Source organism: Cynocephalus volans, chromosome 10, assembly GCF_027409185.1.
Source record: "Cynocephalus volans isolate mCynVol1 chromosome 10, mCynVol1.pri, whole genome shotgun sequence".
Lineage (NCBI taxonomy): Eukaryota > Metazoa > Chordata > Mammalia > Dermoptera > Cynocephalidae > Cynocephalus > Cynocephalus volans.
Window position 1 is genome coordinate 30,875,387 of NC_084469.1, and position 20,124 is coordinate 30,895,510.

General features: G+C 49.8%; 1 protein-coding gene across 1 annotated transcript in view; it reads right to left on the reverse strand.

Moving 5' to 3' along the window:
- Positions 1 to 399: 399 nt before the first annotated feature.
- TRPV3 (transient receptor potential cation channel subfamily V member 3) overlaps positions 400 to 20,124 on the reverse strand; it is a 31,184-nt gene continuing 11,459 nt past the window's right edge. The window contains exons 7-18 of the mRNA XM_063111744.1: positions 16,454 to 16,594; positions 13,858 to 14,138; positions 11,037 to 11,213; positions 10,011 to 10,169; positions 9,219 to 9,320; positions 8,086 to 8,159; positions 5,832 to 5,997; positions 3,858 to 3,924; positions 3,286 to 3,560; positions 1,955 to 2,067; positions 766 to 845; positions 400 to 494 (exon numbers count right to left, since the gene is read on the reverse strand). Of these exons, the coding sequence (XP_062967814.1) occupies positions 400 to 494; positions 766 to 845; positions 1,955 to 2,067; positions 3,286 to 3,560; positions 3,858 to 3,924; positions 5,832 to 5,997; positions 8,086 to 8,159; positions 9,219 to 9,320; positions 10,011 to 10,169; positions 11,037 to 11,213; positions 13,858 to 14,138; positions 16,454 to 16,594 (1,730 nt within the window). The remainder of the gene's footprint in view (positions 495 to 765; positions 846 to 1,954; positions 2,068 to 3,285; positions 3,561 to 3,857; positions 3,925 to 5,831; positions 5,998 to 8,085; positions 8,160 to 9,218; positions 9,321 to 10,010; positions 10,170 to 11,036; positions 11,214 to 13,857; positions 14,139 to 16,453; positions 16,595 to 20,124) is intronic.

The following is a 20,124-nucleotide window of genomic DNA, read 5'->3' on the forward strand; positions in this document are numbered from 1 at the left end:
CAGCAGGAGAGACAGTGGAGTGTGCAGGCTGGGTAGGGGCTGACAAGGAGATGTCAGCAGGAGGAAAGACTCCTCTTCCTCTTCCTCAGGTCCCTGCCCCTTCCCCACCACCTGTCTCTCCCAGCCAAGTCAGGTTTTACCTGTAGTTGGTAAAACCAGGGAATTCACCCAGGACTTCAGGAGATTCCCAGGCTCAGGACTGCTGGCCATGGGTTTCCATAAACTTTGTGCCAAGTAACAAAATCCAGGGTGTTTCCCACCCACTCAGCATGAGAGCACATTCTGCTTCCAGGCCAGCAGAGCCGGGGTCTGCCACTCTGCAAAGCCCCTCAGCAGAGTCCAGGACTCAGCCTGCAGCATCAGACAACCCACAGTTCACACCAACTCTGGCTTCTGCTTCTACACAGAAGTTTCCGGAAATTCATCTATTTCCTCAAATGCATTGAGCGTGGTTTTGCTATTGCTCCTGGAAGAATCTTGTATTTTGTTGATATCTGTTTTGAAAAAAAAAACAAAAAAACTGCTTTAGAAATACAGCATTCCACATGCTATGCTTCCATGTCTAAGGGCACCACTTAATTTTTAAGAGTGGTTCAAACTAGGGTTATAAAATTGGTTCTCAGAAAGACCTGAGAACCAATTTAATTCAACCTTCCCCGCTTTACAGATAGGGAAAATCAGGGCCATCAGACTTGACTTGCCCAAGGTCACATGGTCAGACATGACCATGGAAGTGGACCCCAGATGGCCTCACAGCAATAGTACCTGTCCGTCTCACGGGCCCTGGATCTTCATTAAGGAAGGAGACGTGCGTTTTCCATTCGGTCCACTTCACCTCATTGATCCTGCAAGTGATGATAATCACTGTCACTACTTCACAACTGCACCTCATCAAATGCAAACAAATCGCACTGCGCTTGGGATGTCCTGTTTTCTAGACAGCTCCCCTTCTGTCTGTTCCAGGGACCAAGAAGCACTCCTGCCCCACATGGCCACACCAGCATTGTTAGGGTTTGAAACATGCCCAAGTCCCCATTTCACCAGGCATCAAGGGACCAGGTCTCTTCCCAGTGTATGGGACCCAGAAATCCTGTAACTTGCTCAGAAAGGTGTAAAGGGCACATCTTCAGACATCAGCAGCTCGGCCTGACTGGCGAGAGGGAGCCCACAGGGAAGGAGGGAAGGAGGGAGAGAGGCCCAGGCTCAGATGTGAGGATTAAACGAGCACAAGATTAGCTAGGGCTAAGGATGCACTCAGAGAAGGTGATCAGAGTCCATATCCCAGTAGGAGTGGGCAGCATCTGCGATGCTAGATTACAGCTAAAGAGAACATCTCTAGAGTGAGGGTATTGAAATCAGAAATACTTGTTAGAGTAAAGATTACAGTCAGAAATGACTGTTTTCAGGAAGTGGGAATTTCAGTCAGAGAAGTAGGGTAAGGTACAGTCATATCCAAAAAAGGTAGTCTGTCGGGTCAGGCAGTCAGGAAGGGGGCAGGAAGAGGTGGACTTAGCAGAAAATGTGGTCATGGGATGCGCAAGGACTTTTTTAAAAATCAAAAAGGTTGAGATCTGTCAAAAGGAGCTGTTTTATTTTCCATTTGCCTGTGATTAGATGTGCCCGAGGTCCCCTGGTGTTACATGAATCCACACAGGGTAGAGAGAAGGATAAAGAATGCCAGGTTGGCAAATCTTTTCTAAACTAGACATTGGACACGGGGAGGCCCTAGAGGTACCTGCAAAAGGGCAGAGAGGGGAGCCACTGCCAGCAGTCTCCTCCCTACTGTCCCAGGACCCACGACCCCATAAGAGCAAATTCCATCTTCCAGGAGTCCAGGGGAGAAGTGGCTACAGCGAGCAAGCAGCTATGCTCTTTCTCTAACATCCTGTTGGCTGGCTCGTACCCACCACGCACCCCTAAGACTACCACCAAAGGGCCCATTTCCCTCCATTACCGCAGACACAGTCGGAAATCTTCCTCTGCCACTTTACACAGCTCTCCCATCCGGAATCTGCTCCTCAGCCATTCTGGTAACATTTTCTCATACTCCAAGATCGTCCTGGCTCTCTGGGGACATAAACAAGCCTAAGCACCTTGCTCAGAGCCAGCCCAGGAACACAGCTCCACAGCAGTGGGTACATGCTCACGCACATGCACACACACACACAGTATGCACACACGCACAAACACAGTATGCACACACACACACACAGTATGTACACATGAACACACACACACACAGTATGCATGCACACACACACAGTATGCACACACGTACACACGCACACACACAGTATGCACACATGAACACACACACAGTATGCACACACGCACACACACAGTATGCACACATGAACACACACACACAGTATGCATGCACACACACACGTACACATATAGTATGTGCACACACCACCAAACAGCCCACCACACCTTCACTGGATGCTTAACGTATAGCTCTGAAGAGCTCAGCTAATCTACAGAACTCAAAAATGAAATAGCAGAAAGTTTGGGAAAGATGTTTAGATGGCTTTAAGCATAACATAAATAATGTTTCTGGAAGCCCAGGAGCTTTCTAACTGAAAACGTTAGGATCCTGGAATCCCAGGGTGAAGGAAAGTTCAGACATCATGTAGTCCTACCCCCCTCCCAGGCTTAGAATCCCCTTTGAGTTTTCCTGGCCTACTGAAGTTATCAACAGTCCTTAATAATTAGCACCTTCCTTGTGTCACATCAAAGCCTTTCTCCCTACAGTTCTCCCATGTACCTCAGTTCTGCCTTCTGGGGCCACAGATGGGGGCCATTCCCTCTTTCACGGGTAGCTCTGCAGGTATCTGAAGGAACTCCCACCTTCTTCAACCCTTGTTCCAACAATCATTTCTTGTGAGGCACAATCTCCAGTCCTCTCCCAAACCTGATCACCACCTCTGGTGTCCTCAGCGTGTGAGGAGTGTTGAGGCCAGGACGGAGTAGAGCAGAACTGTCACCTCCATTGTTCTATACCCTATAATTCTCTTAATGCACTTTGACATCCACACATCACTCTGTTGACTCTGAGCAGAGCACCTCCTTAAGTCTGAGTTTCTCTTACATGTGCTGTTGTTCAGCCACACTTCCTAGACCCTGTACTAAAAGAACCAGGACTAAGGCTTCCTCAAGCCTGGCCAATCACAGAGGAACTTATGCAGATTCCCAGGCCCCGCCCCAGACCCACCAGTGCTGATGGTTGTCAGAGACCATGTGCCCAGTGAAGGCACCCGCACTGGGGTCTCTGCCCAGGCTCACCTGTAGGCGCCAGATACGCTCACTCTCCTTGGAGACGTTCTCCACGGTCTCTCCCATGAGGGCGATGAGCATGTTGAGGAGGAGGACAAAGGTGAGGATGACGTAGGTGATGAGCAGGAACAGAAAGAGGATGGGGTACTTGGAGTTCTGCTGGATGTTCAGATCTCCCAGGCCTATGGTGAGCTTGAAGAGTTCCAGCACTGCGTCACTGAAGCTGCCGTAAGAGGTGCAATCCTTGTTGACCTTGGGACACTTCTCGATCAGGGAGGCCAGGGCTGGGGGGGACATAACAGGGTGCTGTGGATTGAATGTCCCCTAAAAACTCATTGAAACTTAACCCCCATTGTAACAGTGTTAAGAGAGTGGAAATCTGATTGTGGCATTTGAGAGGTAGGGCCCTTAAGAAGTGAGTGAGAGAAGTAAGAAGATAGCCCTTTGAAAATGCTGAGCATGGCAAGTGCCCACTGGTAGCTGAGATCATTGCTACCAAGGCCGCTGTGTGCTTTGTCATTTGACATCTCTACAAAGGGCTTTACAAATGTGGGAGTTACTGTTATTTATAAATCAGTTACCTACTCCAAATCCAAGTAAGAACACGATATATACAAACAAGAACTTCAGAACATCATGCAAAATCACCTACAAAGAAATAGAGATGTTCAAGTGTAAGGTCTGAGCACATATTCACTGTACACTTCCTACCCTAGCCACACCTTCTCGCAGGCCATTCTCCCACCCCTTGCTGAATCCTCCCGAAGCTCCAAGGCTCAGCTCTGGGCCCCTTCCCCCTCAGTTCTCTCCTCCGTCCACCTGCTGGAACACAGTCTCTCTGTCCCTGCTGAGATTCACCCTGCACCCTTCTCCGCAGGAGCTCACGTCTAGAATCCTCACACTTCCTGGGGGCAGTGGCATCCTGCAGCCAGCTCACTCCGGCTCCCAAGAGCTGATTGTTAACTTTTCATGAATTTTGTGAGCTGGTTGTTACACACAGCCATGAGATCAAATGTTCAGTTATGAGATGAATACGTTCTGGAGATCTAATATACAGCATGATGACTATAGTTAACAATACTGTATTGTATGATTGAAATTTGCTGAGAATAGATCTTAAATGTTCTCACCACACACACGCAAAAAGTGTAAATATGTGAGGTGATGGATGTGTTAATTAACTTGAAACTGGTAATCAATTCATAATATATGAATATATCAGATCCTCACACTGTACGCCTGAAATGTACACAATTTTATTTTTCAATTATACCACAATAAACCGGGGGTGGGGGGAGAGAAGGTATTTTGTATTGCAAAAAAATTAAATGATATAAATGCATAATTAAATAAATTATGTTTAAAACAGAGATGATAAATATTCAAAACTCATCACTTCCTAGTTATTTCACCACATTTTACAATTATCGAGGCTTTTGAGGTTATTTATACTTATTGTAGCCATATGGTGGAAATATTGTATAATAATGTGACACTGCATTTCCTCCCAGCTCCATATTCAGTGACATAATGCTGGTAGCTGGAAATTGGCCAAAGGACGAGTATTTACACCATGAAAATTAGTAAATGCTACAAATCAGAAACTGACTCATTCCTTTGTTGAAGTCTAAATCTAGATTTAAGACCATGATGGAGAAACTGTTAAGGCAGATTAAACTTAAAAATGTGTTTTGTCTGTAGCCATTATATTGTGAATGGCACGCAAATATTAACAAAATATTCATCTTGCATTTGCAAACTATTATCCTTTTCAGCAAAGAAGTTGCTTTCATCATAGACAAACAAGTGACATTCCAGCTTAAGTCTCCACTGCTTCACTTTCATCTTACTGTTTATAAAGTACAAAAAGATATCAACCAATATTCATGTAGGCTGCAATTGACACATTTGTCAATTGCAGCCACAGGTTGGCAATAGATAGAAGCGTTCAATAAAAGCAACAGATTATTCTGAGAAACTCAACTGGCTACTTGGAATTTACAATAAAGGCGGTTACCTCAGTTGGTTAGAGCATGGTGCTGATACAATTAAGGGTATTGCATATTTTATTACTTGCAAATTGTGCTATACATCCTTTATATAGTAAAATTTATAATAAATTTATCATAAAATTTATAAGTTTATAATAAAAATGTATATATGAGGTACTTCAAAAAGCCTGTGCAAATACTGATAGTCAACTCTGTACCCCACAAAAGTTAGTGGAAAGAATCATATTATCTTTTAATTATATTTTTCCACGAATGTTTTGAAGTACCCCCGTACACATTTATTTATTTATTTATTTACTTGTTTCCCCTCCCCCCACCCCCAGAAAGCAGTTTTCAGATATTGACCAGCCCACCTCTGCCCAGGGCTGAGACCATTCCTTCACAAAGTATCTCCCTTCCCACTGCCCAACAAGCACAGAGACCATGGCATTCAGGAGAAAGAGCAGTAGACTGCCGCTTGTTCAGCCTCTCCAGATCTCAGTTTCTCCATGTGAAAATGGACATCCTCTGAAGGCCCTCCCGCCTGCACAGCTCCCAACGCACCTTCTGGATCATGACACTGTACATGCCCATGGACTGGAACCCCCGCGTGTAGTAGAGCATGTTCGCCCAGCCCAGGGCCATGGCCAGCACGAGGCAGGCGAGGTACTCTTTGTAGGCAAACAAGTACAAGAAGACAGACAGTATCACAAGCACAGCTTGGATAAAACTGTTCAGGAGACACAGGAGACAAGGGCCTTACTTACTTCTCAGCATGAGGGCAGAGATATTCAAATCCCCAAACCTCCCACAAACGCCTGACCGGTCACCCTGGTGGCTGATGCTGAAGAGACAGATAAGGCTGGCTCAGATCTACTCGACTCCATCTACAACCCAGCCTTGTAGACCACATCACCAGATGTGAGTTGGGGCCAGCAGTGGGCTGGTTGCAGCTAACGGGGACTTTTTAAAAAAAATACAGATCCCCAGGGCCCCAGGAGATTCTGGGGTACAGCCTAGGAGGCCATATAGTTTTTAAATCACCCACGTGATTTCTGATTCCCACATACTTTGGGGAATCACTGGGGTAAACCAAGCATATGGCGAATGATTACCTATTTAACACAGATGACAAAAGCTGCCAACAACTTTATTTACAAGCCAATCATAACAAAGTCCCCCAAAACCTACTATTTTCTCATCTTTTTTAAAAAATTATGATATATGCAGAGTAAAATAAGACAGTCACAAAAAGACAAATACTGTATGATTCCACATATATGAGGTACCTAGAATAGTCAAATTCATAGAGGTAGAAAGTAGAATGGTAGTTACCAGTGGGGGAAAGAGAATAAGCTGTTGTTTAATGGGGACAGAGCTCCAGCTTTACAAGATGAAAGAGTTCTGGAATTAGTTGCACAGCAATGTGAATGTACTTAACAGTATTGAGCTGTACACTTAAAAATGGTTAAGATGGTAACTTTCATGTTACGTGTATTTTACCAGAATTTAAATTTTTTAAGGTACAATACAGACCAAATGTGAAAGATCAAAATCTACTCCTAAACAGTGTATAAACACCATCATTTATGCAAAATCTCATTTAAAAGACTCTCTTGTCTATAACATTAGGCATTTTCCACAATTATAAAATACTTAACCAAAGTAAGGACAGAGGCAAGCTTGTGTTTCTGGTGCAGTGAAGAACGAACGTCTGGTTGATCAACTGCATTTGGGACTGAAATGAGGAAGGATGTCTATGCCTTCTTCTACTCTAACAAAACAGCTACGAAGCAGAAGAGCAGGACAATGCATTGGTGCTTTTAGTCTGCACTACAACCAGTAGCTGTATAAGTGGCTTTTTCTCCGGAATCATCATACTTCCTTAAATATGACAGACTTGCACTGGTTTGTATCGTGAGCAGTGCTGCACCCGGCCTATCCAGTTATCTCAGTATCTGGGTGCCCCATCTGCCCACGGGGATGAAGATCTTGGCTCGTGCTTCTGGAAGGCAGGCACATACTTAATAACACACCTAGTGTTTGGAAACATCAGGCCAAGATTCAAGGTCCTATAAGCCCGCCTCCCAAATGATCAGAAGAGAGACTTCGATGGGTCTGCAGAACTGTGGAGCTCAGCATTCTTCAGCCCGATCCGTGGGTTCTGTTCCCTTCCGTGCCAGCAATGCCTAATCAGCCTCTGTTCATTTAGAGGTCACATAAGCCTTTGATGTCAGCTGCACATGACCTCGGTCAGAGAGGCTGCAGAGCTGGGCTTTCTGACTCGGGCCCTGTGATTGCCACCTCGCACTAGCTTGGGGTGAAGATGACAGGGAGGCTGGAGCTTCGCCACCACTGAAGCTCCGTGTGACTGTCAGTGACTCACTGCTCTGGGAACTTCAGTGTTGTCTACAGATGAGACTCCATGATTTCTCAGGGACCTTCCAGTCCAGAACTGCCAAGGTGGCAACTTCTAGGCCCCATGCAACTAGGAGGAGATACATCCCTTTGCAAAAAAGTCAACAGGACTGCTAAGCCTTTCTGTGCCTTCTCCAGGCTGCCTGTGCCTGGGTCTAAGTGACAGGGTGGAGTCAGCCATCAATTTCCACTGGATGGTAGGCACTGCCCTAAGGTTTTCTGATCCTCTCCGTGGGCATTTTGTACCTCTCTTACCAGGAGGAAGTGAGGAAATTCCTGGCCACGGAATTATGGCAGAATGACTGGGACATGGTGACATGGTAAGGTGGCTATTCCAGAGGAACAAAAAAAAACTTTGGCCCTGCCTATGAGATGGTGACCAAGGGGCAGACCTACTTACAAGACAAAGTGAAACCAGGCATCCGAGAGGATGGACTGCAGATCCGAGGGTCTCAGCAGGAAAATTGCGATGCCCTAAGGCCGGAGAGGAAAGAATAACTGCCCTTCGTCATGCCCCTCGCTGGAGGGTCTGAGGAGGGGGTGCTCTCCAGGACTGAGACTCAGTAAGGGGTGAGTGTGGGAAGGCCCAGCCAAAGCCCAGGTGGGGGGTGTGGAAGGGGACATGTGCCTGGGGGATGGAGGCGACCCCACGGTGAGGGAGGATGCTCCCTTAAATCTTGTTACCTCTTATTCTCCTCACCCCCTTCATCACCCCAGAACCTGCAAAGCAGCACAGTCACTACAGCTACCTGCTCTTCCCCAAATATGGCCAGGCTTGCCAGCCTCTGGGCCTCTGTTCATGCTGTTCCCCACATCCACCTTGCATTGACCTTGTTCCCAATGTCCTCATGCCCAATGCTACCCTACCAGAGTAAGTGCCATCTCTGCCTTCAAGCCTTCCCTACATCCCCCTGTCCCCAAATAAAAATCATCTTCCTTCCTCTGAGCACTGGTCTGAACCCAATTTAGGGCCCTCTTCAAAGTCTACCTTAAAGTCTAGATGTTTGTGCCTAGGTTAAGTCCCCTACCAGACTGTGAGCTTGAAGAGGACAAACTCCCTCCATCCCTATCACTTCCCCCAGGGCTTCACATGTAGAAGGTGTTCTGAATATACCTGTTGACTCATTGGATGAGTGGATGAATGGATGGATGGAGGGAGGGAGGGATGGACAGATAAAAAGACGATTGGATAAAGGATGAAGGGCAGTGGGTAAGAATGAGTGGGTATTTGAATGGATGAATGAGTAGCTAGGTCAAGGAGGGAGGGCAGATGATTGGACAGGTGCATGGAGGCAGAGAAGGGGCAGGAGGGTAGATAAATGGTGGATGGTTGGACAGATGCACGGTGGGGTAGGTAGATAAGGGAGGTAGGATAGGCCTGCCTTATTCATTTATTCCCATGTTATAACACAGAAATCAAAGGCTTACAAAGGAGATGCCTCCCCAAAGGCCCCCAGCAGTAATGGCAGAGCAGGGACCACAGCCAGGCCTACTCTCGCCCACCTGCCTTGCAGGGCAGTCTGGCCCCCTCACCTCTTTCACAGAGATGCACATGGCCCAGATGAGCACGAACATCCTCCCTAAGAGCTGCAGCCACCCCATCTTGTGCGTCAGGGCCAAGGGATGTGGGAGGGCCTGGGGAGGAAAGGGGATGGATGGTCAAGACGGGGAGTGAGAGGCGCAGGGGTAGAAGCAGCTCCGGAGGGACCAAAACAGGTGCACATGCCAAGCCCTCAAGCTGACCAGAGGCCAGCATGAAACCGGCCCCCTGCACAGAGCAGGGGAAGGAACAGCAGCTCCCTGCTCCCTGCCTTCCCCACCCTCGGAGGGAGCCCAGAACTCTACAGCGAGGACTACAGTCCAACATGTGCCATTAACCCCTCACATCCCCGAGCATTAGTCTTCCAGAGCCCATCCACATTCAGACACTCAAAGGACCTCATAACACAGGTAACAAAGCCCCGTGTGATGGATGGGAAACTGAGGCCCAGAGTGGTGGGGAAGCTTGTCCAAGTGACCTCTCCCCCATCCCATTTCCTGTGGCCCTCAGAAACACAGAATCAGTTCTAGATTTGGATAGAGAACCTGGGCAGGGCCTCGGTCTCTTAACCCTCCAACTCTCCACCCAACATGGGTCCACCTGGGGCTTAGCCCAGCCAAGCACCAAAGACACGTTCAGTTCCCCAGAAACCGTGAAGAACAGCAATTAGAGGACCCCACACAAATCTCTTGGCCTCTCTGGGCCTCAGCTTCCCCATCTGCACATGGGGCAGCTCCAAGCTCCTCCCACTCTGACCACCCCCTCCCGGCGAGGGACCCACGTACCTCCTCCTCCCGGGGGCGGTAGTAAGAGACGAGAGTCAGGGTGATGTTGTAGAAGAAATAAAAGCAGAAGGACAGGAAGAACATGTACTTGGCAAATTTCTTCCACTTCATATGCAGCAGCGTGTGCAGGGGCTCCAGAGTCAGCATCTCGTGCCGGTTCTGGGGGTAGAACACCACCAGTCACGGTGGTGACAAGGGACAGAGGGAGGGACCGTTTTCAAAAGAACCATCAAGATCTCTGAGTCAGCGCCGCCCCTGGCAGAAGGGGCCAGTCATTATGCCCAATGAACTGGTTTGGCTGGAAATGTCGGAGGGGTAATTTCCGGCTCCTGAGGCTCCTTCCCAGTGTACTCAGGCAGCAGTGAATGCCACCGGAGCCTGGGGCTTCCAGCACGAGGGCATGACCCACAGCAGGGAGTGAGGGCGGAGGGAGGGTGGCGGGTGACTGGGGTTCCAGCCCCAATTGGCCTCCCCTTCGCTGTGTGACCTTAGGACAGCCCCTGACCCTCTCTGGGCCTCAGTTTCCTCAAGTATAAAACTGGTAACGATCCCTGCCTTATCAAGTGGGCTGCTGGGAGGGTGCAGAGAGAGAGACCTCGGACAAGATTCTTGGTAGAATATGAAGGATGAAGACCCGGCCTGCAGCCTCCCTTCCCACCAAGAGCTGAAAGCCTCCCACAGTGGACCCTCGCTGCGTCTCCAGCTTCACCTACCTCCCCCTCTAGCTCCTCCAGGAAGGCCACCCTGATTGCTCCAGCTGTGCACTTCCTGACCCTCACGGGGGATCGGGTTTGGGGGAAGAAAGGATTCCACGTCTGGCCATATAAACCAGCAGGGGAAGTGGGAGAGAAACAAGATGGAGAAGATAACCCCAACTACCCTCACTTATACTCACACCCAAACTGCCCATGAATCTGGGGCCAAGAGACCCCCCACCACCAGGGTCTACAAGTCAAGGTCAACCAACAGCTGAGCCCAGCATCTGTCCCCTGCCCCTGCCCTTTCCAGTCCACCCAAGAGACCCACATCGATGTTGGTGTTGTAGACAATGATTTCCAGCACCGAGTTGTCTGTCATGGTGTCCACATTGGTGAGGTCGTAAAGAGAGGATGACACAGGCCCGTACGCCCAATCAGTGAACTTCCTGGACAGGCTCCGGAGCCGTTTCTCCTTGATCTCACGACTCAGGATGTACTTCAGGATCTGGGGCCAGGAAGAGGAACAGCCATCAGCCGCAGAACAGGGCTTGGGGCTGTCAGGGCTGGTCCAGCCAGGGGCAGGCTAGGCCCGGGAAAACGCTCCCACCAAGGATGGTTTGAGTCCCACCTCTGCGCCTGAGGCCATAAGCCCTGGGCCCCAGCTTTATCTGTGGAATGTGCATAAAACTCGCTTTTCTGCCCATGTGATATGGATTGTATCCCCCAAGTTTTATGTATTAGTAGCTTGATCCCCACGGTAACTGTTGAAGGTGGGAAATCCTATTACAGTAATTAGAAGGTGGGGCCTTGAAGGGGTGATTAGATTCTGAGGACCATGCCCAGTGAATGGATTAAAAATGGTGGTCATGGGCTTGGTTCTGAGGGCTTTAAAAGGAGAGTGAATGAGGAGCTGAGTCTCTCTGCTCCACCATTTTCTGCCATGTGAGACCCCTGGGTTACTGTCGCCACCAACAAGACCCTCACCAGATGTATTCCCTGGACTCTGGACTTCCCAGCCTCCGAAACTGTAAGCAATAAATATTGTTTTCTTTATAAACCACCCAGTTCCATGTATTTTATTATAAGCGACAGAAATGGACTAATACACCATCTCCCCAGGAAATACCAGAGACAAAAGATGTGAAGACCCTCCGCATGCTGCAGAAAGATGCATGATCAACTTGTAAATCTTTACACCAGCTGGGGACACAGTTCAGTGAAGATTCCAGAAACTGACAACTTTTAGGAACAATTTCTATTTGGCCTAAACTTGAGAAGAAGCTAGAAATTTTTCCAGCTTCCCCACCCCACCCTCAGTCAAGACCCCTCCAACTGAAGCTCACTACTCTGGCCAAACAGGTGGTGACATAAGACACCAACCTTTATCAAGAGGCCCGTGGGACCCACTTTGTAGGTTGGTGATCCTTAAATTCTGCTGCATGTTAGGACCACTGGAGAACTTTAAAAATCCCATACCACCAACTAATGAAATCCAAATCTCTAGGGGCAGGACCCAGGAGTCTGCATTTTGTAAACCTTTCTGGGTGGTTCCAAAGGGCAGGCTGTATAGAGAGCTTCTGCAGTAGCTTTCCAGCTCACCACTTCCTGGAAATTGAGCCCTGGTTACTTTAGGGTGGGGACCAGGGCTTCCTGGGGTACCAACCCAAGACCCAGAAGACACTGGGAAAGTGTCAGGGGCCTGACCTTATGTGATCCAGGGGGAATCCCATCCCATCTCACAGGACAGTCCTGTCCCCAGAGCCCAGGCAAAGAGCTCCTAGGAATAAGGCAGGTCTCCCCATCTTGCACCCCAGCCTCTAAAAGCCGCAAGGACAGGATCTGTGTCTTAAGTTTCACTGTACCCTCTACACCCAGCATAGTAGCCAATTTGAGCAACATCCAGAAAAGTTTTCCAAAGGACACTGAATAAAGGAGAAAAGGAGCTGGGGAGGTGGGGTGGGGGTACAGGTGCCTCCCCCAGACTGGCCATGGTGGGCACATTATCCTCTAGAGAATAAGGGGGTCCTGGGGCCATGTTCTGTGCAGGACACTTCCTCACTGGGCTTGGGTGGCAGGCAGAGCACACGCCACTACGGTATGCGGGGAAAAAGCCTTGGAGGGAGCTCAACCTGCAACTACAATCTGACTCCTCAAAGCCCCCAGGGATAGGCAGGAGATGGGGGAGGCAGGCACACAATTCCTCCTCTGTTGAAGCCATTCTCCACCGCCTCCTCCCCCAACAAAAGAATAAAAAGGCCCCTTGTGGGCCCCAGCCCTGGTCACTGGGACAAGACCCACACCCTCAGAGCAGCTGACTAGGGAGGCCCTGAGCCTGGCACAGCTGTGGTTGCTCAATAGCCACCACCTACCCAGCATCTTCCTGCAGCCTCCCAGGACCCACAGTCCCTTCCCAGGGCTGGGAGATAGCAAGGCTGAAGAACAGGCTTAGACCTTAGGATCTGTTCCCTGAGAAGAAGAACCTGAGTCTTGACCTTGACCTCAGACCAAGCCATGACTCCTGCCATGAATAGAGATCTTAGCCCAGCCCAGCCAGTGTCTCCACTAAGGATCCTGGCTAAGCCTTGAGTTGCTCGGACACATCACACAAAGCACAAAGGGCCCCAATCAGCCACACTCTCTGCCGGGTATGTGGCTCAGAGTCTCAACCTGATAAGCAGGCTGGCTGAGTATGTCCCCATAATCAGGGAACAGCTGCCCACTAGCTCTGGACCCAGAGCAGTCATTCTGGAACTTGTCCTCATGAGAGGTCAAAGGTCCTGAAAGTCAGATACTCAGCCTCTTCTTGGGTGCCTCACCACATGGGAATTCTCAGCCACAAGGCATGTGAGATATGGTGTCACCTTAGCCTTTAAGGCTTTCCCTGTCCGGCCTCAACAAAGGAGTCTCAGGGCAAGAGACAGAAACATGGAGTATTCGGGACTGAAGTCCACAGAACGGGCCCACAGGATGCACCTCACTGGCTCTGTGTGGTCACTCAGAACAAGCCCACTTCGGGCCACATTGAACTTCTGGACCCGAGGCTAGGACCTTCCCAGGGCTGAGGCTGTGATCTGTGGGAGCTGCAGGGGGCCCCCAGGGCTGGCAGTAGCAGCAGTGTCTCCCCAACCTCCCGCCCCCCAGGGCCGCACCTCGGCCTTGCCCATCTTAGCAGCCAGCTGCAGCGGAGTGAGGCCGTCGTTGTTGCACGTGGTTTCCAGCTCCCAGTTGCCACTTCTCAGCAGGATCATGTCATACATGCGCTTCACAAAGTCATTCTGCGTCTTGAAGTCCTCGGCCACTGTCACCAGCGCATGTAGGATGTTGTTTCCCCGTGAGTCCTGCGAGGTGATGTCTGTCTGCTCATATTCCATCAGCAGCTGCACAATCTCGGGCTGGTTGGTACACGCTGCCAAGGCCAGGGGTGTCTCACCTGGAGGAAGATTATAATGGGGCTCGGTTCTCTGATGGGCCAGAAGCAGTGTCCTCCAAAACCCAGGACCAGGGCCTGTATCCTGACCATCTCAGCACGATTGACCCCCAAGTTTCCCTGGCCGTCCCCATCTTGCCCTTGTCCAAGGGGAAGACTAAAGCTAGATCACTGCAATAGCCTCCCAACTGGTCTCCCTGCTTCCACCCTGGTCCTCCGGACCATCCCTGTGAACACGTAAGTCCCACCTCAACCAGAATAAAAGCTAAAGTTCCACCAACAGCCCACAAAGTCCTACATCTTCTGAGCTCCTCTTCTACTCTCCCCCACACTCACTCTCTTCCAGCCACAGTGGACTTCTTCCTTCTCTCCAAAAACACTGGGCATTTTCCTACCTCAGGGCCTTTGCACAGGCTGTGCCTGCTGCCTGTAGAGATCTGCATCTCTCCCTCCCCTCCTTCAAGTCTTTGCTCAACATCACCTTTTCAATGAGTCACCCTAACCACCCTATTGAAAATTGTAACCCACCTCCCTCCCACCCAGACAGAACTCCTGAATCCCCTTCCCCTGCTTTACTTTGTATTTTTCAATAGCACTCATCATTTTCTACATAGCATGTAACGTTCTTATTTGTAATGTTTATCATCGATGGTCTCTCGCTCCATCTAGAATGTAAGTTCCATGAGGGCAGGGATCTTCGTTTTGTTTGCTGATATATTACAGGCACCTAGAACAGTGCCTGACGGAGATAGTAAATGCTCAGTAAATGTTTGTTAAGAAAAGAGAAGGCAAGCGACCCACACGTGGTCACACGGCAAGTCTGGGACAGCACCAGGACTGGACGCCAGGTCTCCTGAAGCTTCCCTCCTGGGCTTCACCCTCCCATTCCTTCTTCTTCCCACCCAAAAAATGCTGCCCAGCACCAGCTCCAGCCAGGTTCTATGGTGGGCAACAGGGACACAAAATGAACAGGACAAGACCCCATCCCCAAGGATGCCCAGACCCATCTAGTCCTGCTGATTGAAAAACCTCCAGAAGAGAAGACGGACCAGTGGCCGTAGGGTAGGGCTGGGGTGGGAGGAGGGATTGACTACAAAGTTGCACTGAGAAATGTTTTGGTGCCATGGAGCTGTTTGTTCCTTGTCCTGATCCTAGTGGTGACACAAAACTGTGTGCGTTTGTGAAAGTGAACACAAATGCACACTAAAATGGTGAATTTCTCTACATCTAAACTATACATTTCAATCTCTTTTCACCCAGAGCACCCTAACCCCAATTTCTTTTGGACTCCCTTAATCTAGTGGGAGGAATTTTTGTCCTCCCACTTTCGATTTCCTGTTTGTACTCCTGGGAGGCACTGAGCACAGGGGACAGAGGCCACAGTTGGAAGTGAGGACCCCTACCTGATCGCCTTACTGCACTTCACAGTCACTTCCTTCTCAGAACCATCTGCTCACCTATAAAATGCAGCTGTCTCCTCGGCCTCCCTCCCAGGTCTCTGGGTGGCACCCTACCCCTCGAGCTCCCCGCCGGACCGCAGGCTCCTCCATCCCACCTCCCCAGACCCTCCCCGTCCCGGCTCTGTCCGCTGGGGCCTCAAACCCTTCTACCCCGCAGTGGGGTCTCCACCCGGCCGCCAGCGCCTCTTGGGAAGGGACGGTCAGGCAGAGCCAGAGCAAGCCCCTCCCCCCTCCCCTCCCTCCCCCTACATCCTCCCCTCCCTCCCCACATCCTCCCCTCCCCTCCCTCCCCCTACATCCTCCCCTCCCCCCCACATCCTCCCCTCCCCCATCCTCCTCTCCCCCTCCCCCCACGTCCCCTCCCCCTCCCCCTCATCCTCCCCTCCCCTCTCCCTTCATCCTCCCCTCCCCCTCCCCCTCATCCTCCCCTCCCCCTCTCCCTTCATCCTCCCCTCCCTCCCCCTACATCCTCCCCTCCCCCATCCTCCTCCCCTCCCCCCTCACCCTCCCCTCCCCCTCACCCTTCCTCCCTCACCCTCCCCCACCCCTCCCCCCTCCCTCACCCTACATCCTCCCCTCCCCATCCTCCTCTCCCCCTCCCCCCACCTCCCCTCCCCCCTCACCCTCCCCTCCCCCTTCACCCTCCCTCCCTCACCCTCACCCTCCCCTCCCCCTCTCCCTTCATCCTCCCCCTCCCCCTCACCCTCCCTCCCTCCCCCTCACCCTCCCCTCCCCCCTCACCCTCCCTCCCTCCCCCTACATCGTCCCCTCCCCCATCCTCCTCTCCCCCTCCCCCCCACCTCCCCCTCTCCTCAGACCTCGCGCCTGCAGCTGGCGCGGGGCGGGCTCTGCACCCACCGAAGTAGAAGCCTTCGTGCTGGTACTTGGGGTTGAAGAAGACCCCCTTGGCGTGGGCGTTGACGTCGGCGCCGGCGGCGATGAGCACCGCGGTGATGTCTCCCTGGCGCCGCTCGATGGCGATGTTCAGCGCCGTCTGCCCTGCGGACCGGGCGGGGATGGCGGGGCGCTCAGCGCCTGGGGCCCCGGTGACATAGCCACCGTCCCGGGCCTCCATCCCCTCCTCAGAAGCACAGGGAAACAATAGCTGCTTGTCTGTGTCACCCGGCCACCAAGAGTCCCAACTTCGCTTGCGGGGACGCAAGGAATGTTTATGGAGCGTGTGCTCCGTGCTCCGGTCCCAGGCGCTGGGGGGACAGAGGTACGCGGGGTGCAGTTTTTATGCTTCCCTCCAGAAACTCACCGTCTCACTCAGCACTGGGTGCTATGACTCAGACAGGTGCAGGACTGCGGCCCCCAGAGCGGGGCTCTCAGCAGCCCGAGAGGGTCCGGGGGCTTCCCAGAGGAAGCAGGTGCGGCCGGCTCATGAGCCAGGGTAAGAGGGGAGAACCCACACTATGGGCCGTGAGAAGGCACAGCAGGCGTTTAAGCGGGGAAATGGCAGGACCAGAGTTCTGGGTTTTGTGCATGTGTTTTCGGATCACTCTGGCTGCAAACCTGGAGGATGCGTTAGAAGAAGCCAAGACCAGAGAAAGAGATAATGACGGCTGAACTAAAGTGGGGACAGTAAGCGTGGAGAGAGAAGGAAGTCCATAGACCCCAAAGAGAAAGAGCCCTCAGGATGGTCTGGGGGGCTGGGGGAGAAGGGGCGTGTCAGGTAAGATCCAGGTGTCCCTGACGGTGGGTGGATGACACTTTGGTGACTGGGGAAAAGAAGGATGGGGGGAGACGCATTAACCCTGTTGGTGGAGACTATAGAATGTCCAGATGGAAGGGACCAGATACCGGGTTGGTGTGGGCGGGGGAGTTTCTCAAAATGTCTCAACAGAAACAGTATTTTCCAAAGACTGTCACCATGTCATACACAAATATAAAGTCCTGATGGATTAAAGAACTAAGCATTTTTTTAAAACTGGAAAATGTATTTAACCTTTTGGAAGGAAAGACCTTCTTAAGCAAGATCCTAAATTCAGAAAACCACAAAGAAGAAACTGACATATGTGTTTATGTAAAAATTAAAGATTTCTGTATTTCAAAAGATATCTTAACTACATTTTAAAGAAAATTAAAAGACAAATGATAGGCTGAAAATATTTGAGATGTGTAAAGAGGATGATGTGTTTTTCTGAAGTCCATAATATATTAAGAGTACCTACAAATCAATAGTAAGACAAATAACCTACAAGAAAACTGAGAAGAGTATAAACAATCATCTCACAAAGGAGAAAATACACATAGCCAATAAACAAAGTGAAAGATGTTTGGAATCACTGAGGTAACACTTTTCACCCGCCAGATTGGCAAAGACCCCCCCAAAAAAAGGATAAGGATAATTTCCAGTCTGAGTGAAAGGGTAGGAAAATGAGTACGTTTGTCCCCTGTCGTAGGGGAGAGTAAATCACTACCTCCCAGAGGCAGATTTGTCAAAACACTATTGTAATTTTAAATATGGATGCATGTCCTGAACCCAGATATTCCAATTCCAGGTATTTTCCTAAAACATATATACACCTGCACACGGGGTAATAGAAAAGAACGTGCACTGCGACATTGTTGTAGCAAAAAATTAGAAACCACCTGGATGTCTGTCAATAGGGAAATGGTGAAATTAGCCATGATATGGCTGCACTGCAGACTAAGTTGGTGAAAAGAAGCTAGACTTTCATATTCTGGCATGAGGAGTTCTCTAAGACACTGAGTTCATCACGAAAAGCAAGTGTAGAGCAATGAGATAGTACAATACTACTTTATGTTAAGTAAGTAAATAAGTAAAACTATTTCAATGCGCCCATATCCACATATGTGAAAGGCCTAGAAAAGTCCTCAGAGGATACAGAGAGTAGGAGACAGGTAAAGGGTGTTTTCTTTTAACTTATCTAAAATGTTGGAATGTTTTACAATGAAATTCTATTCATGTAACTAGTCTATGTAATTAAAAACAAATTGTTATGTTGAATCTGGATGATGGATATATAGAGGTTCATTATGCTAATATCTCAACTTTTACATTTAAAAAAATTTTAATAAGATGTTTTAGTTGAATAATTGTTAAAAGAAAAAAGTAAGGCTCTGAAAGCCTCTGATATGTTTAAAAATAATATCAATAAAGTTGTCATTGGATCCTTTTAGCAGCATAGGGAGGAAACATTAGATCCTACTGAATGGGGAAACTGAGGCTCAGAGAGGCAAGGCAACCTGCCCAAAGTGAGGAAAAATGCTACTCTGCTGAACCCCCAGCCCCAGCGGGGACTGCCTAAAACCCTGAAGGGAGGGCATCAGCAGGTTCCATCAGCGGACAGAACGGTGATGGGGTTGGCTTCTAGGAAGGTGGGAATAAATGTCTCCTCCCACTGTGCAGAGACAAAGTGGGTGCCCAGAGCCCCCCCACAAGCCCACCAGCAAGAGGCAGATTCATGAAAGAAGGAAGGGACAAGGGGAAGCTGAGAAAGGAGACAGGTAACGACTTGTGGCCAGGACAGCAAAGCCTTAATAGAGACACTAACAACCTTCATTTATTCATTCAAAAAATATATATTAAGCATGTCTTATGTGAGACCCTAAGAGCACCAGGGCATGAACTACAGGCAGCAGACTCCATCCCTGACCTCAAAGGGAATGTGCTAGAATAGGGAGTCTGGAAGTCCCTGAAATACTGATGAGAAGAAAGGAGGGGACAGAAGGGGACTGAAAGGAGAGAAGGATCAGAACAGGCAAGCTTGAGGCATCAAGCTTGAATTTCTCATTTACAGGACTACTGCCAACTCCCTACTGACAGGCTGAGAACACAATATGTCTTACCCAATTTCTCTCTTTTCTTTGGCTACCAGGGAGCTCAGTGTGCAGTTCAGCACTCAGGGGCTGAACTTGGGTTCTTCTCCTCCACCCCATAGCTTCTAATTGTCACAATTCTTGACTTGCTCTTATGTGTAACTAAACCTCTTTTGAGAGTCTGCAGAGTTCAAACAATAAATCAAAGCAACTTTCTCCCATAAGAAGGGTAAAGGGCCTGAGCTACACTCCCACCGGGAAAAAGCTGAGATGTTTAGCGCCCCCTGGAATATCAGCAAGATGGCATGCGGTTATTCTTAAGCCAATCATTTTTGCACAAGCACCTCATAAGACCCTAAAGGACTGTTTACTCTCCAAAACCTCAGAGGCGGACACACCTTACTGATTATTCACAGTGGATTTCCTGGGCAGGGAAATTTGGTCTTCCTGACCCCTCTCTGGCCCACCTGCGAGGAGAGCCACAAAATTGAGACCCAAATGGGGCAGTTAATAATGATGATGATGACACTAATAGTTGCCTTTTGTGGCCCCTGCCTGGCTCTCTAGCCTCATCTCTCTCTTTCTTTCCCTTACTCGAACACACCACGCTCATTCCCATCTCGGGGCTCTTGCCCTAGCCTTGCTCTGGATCCTTCTCATCACACAGGCCTCAGGTCAAAGGTCACCTCTCGGACCATCTACTCTAACATTGCTCTTCCCCAGTCACTTTCTGTCACATTACC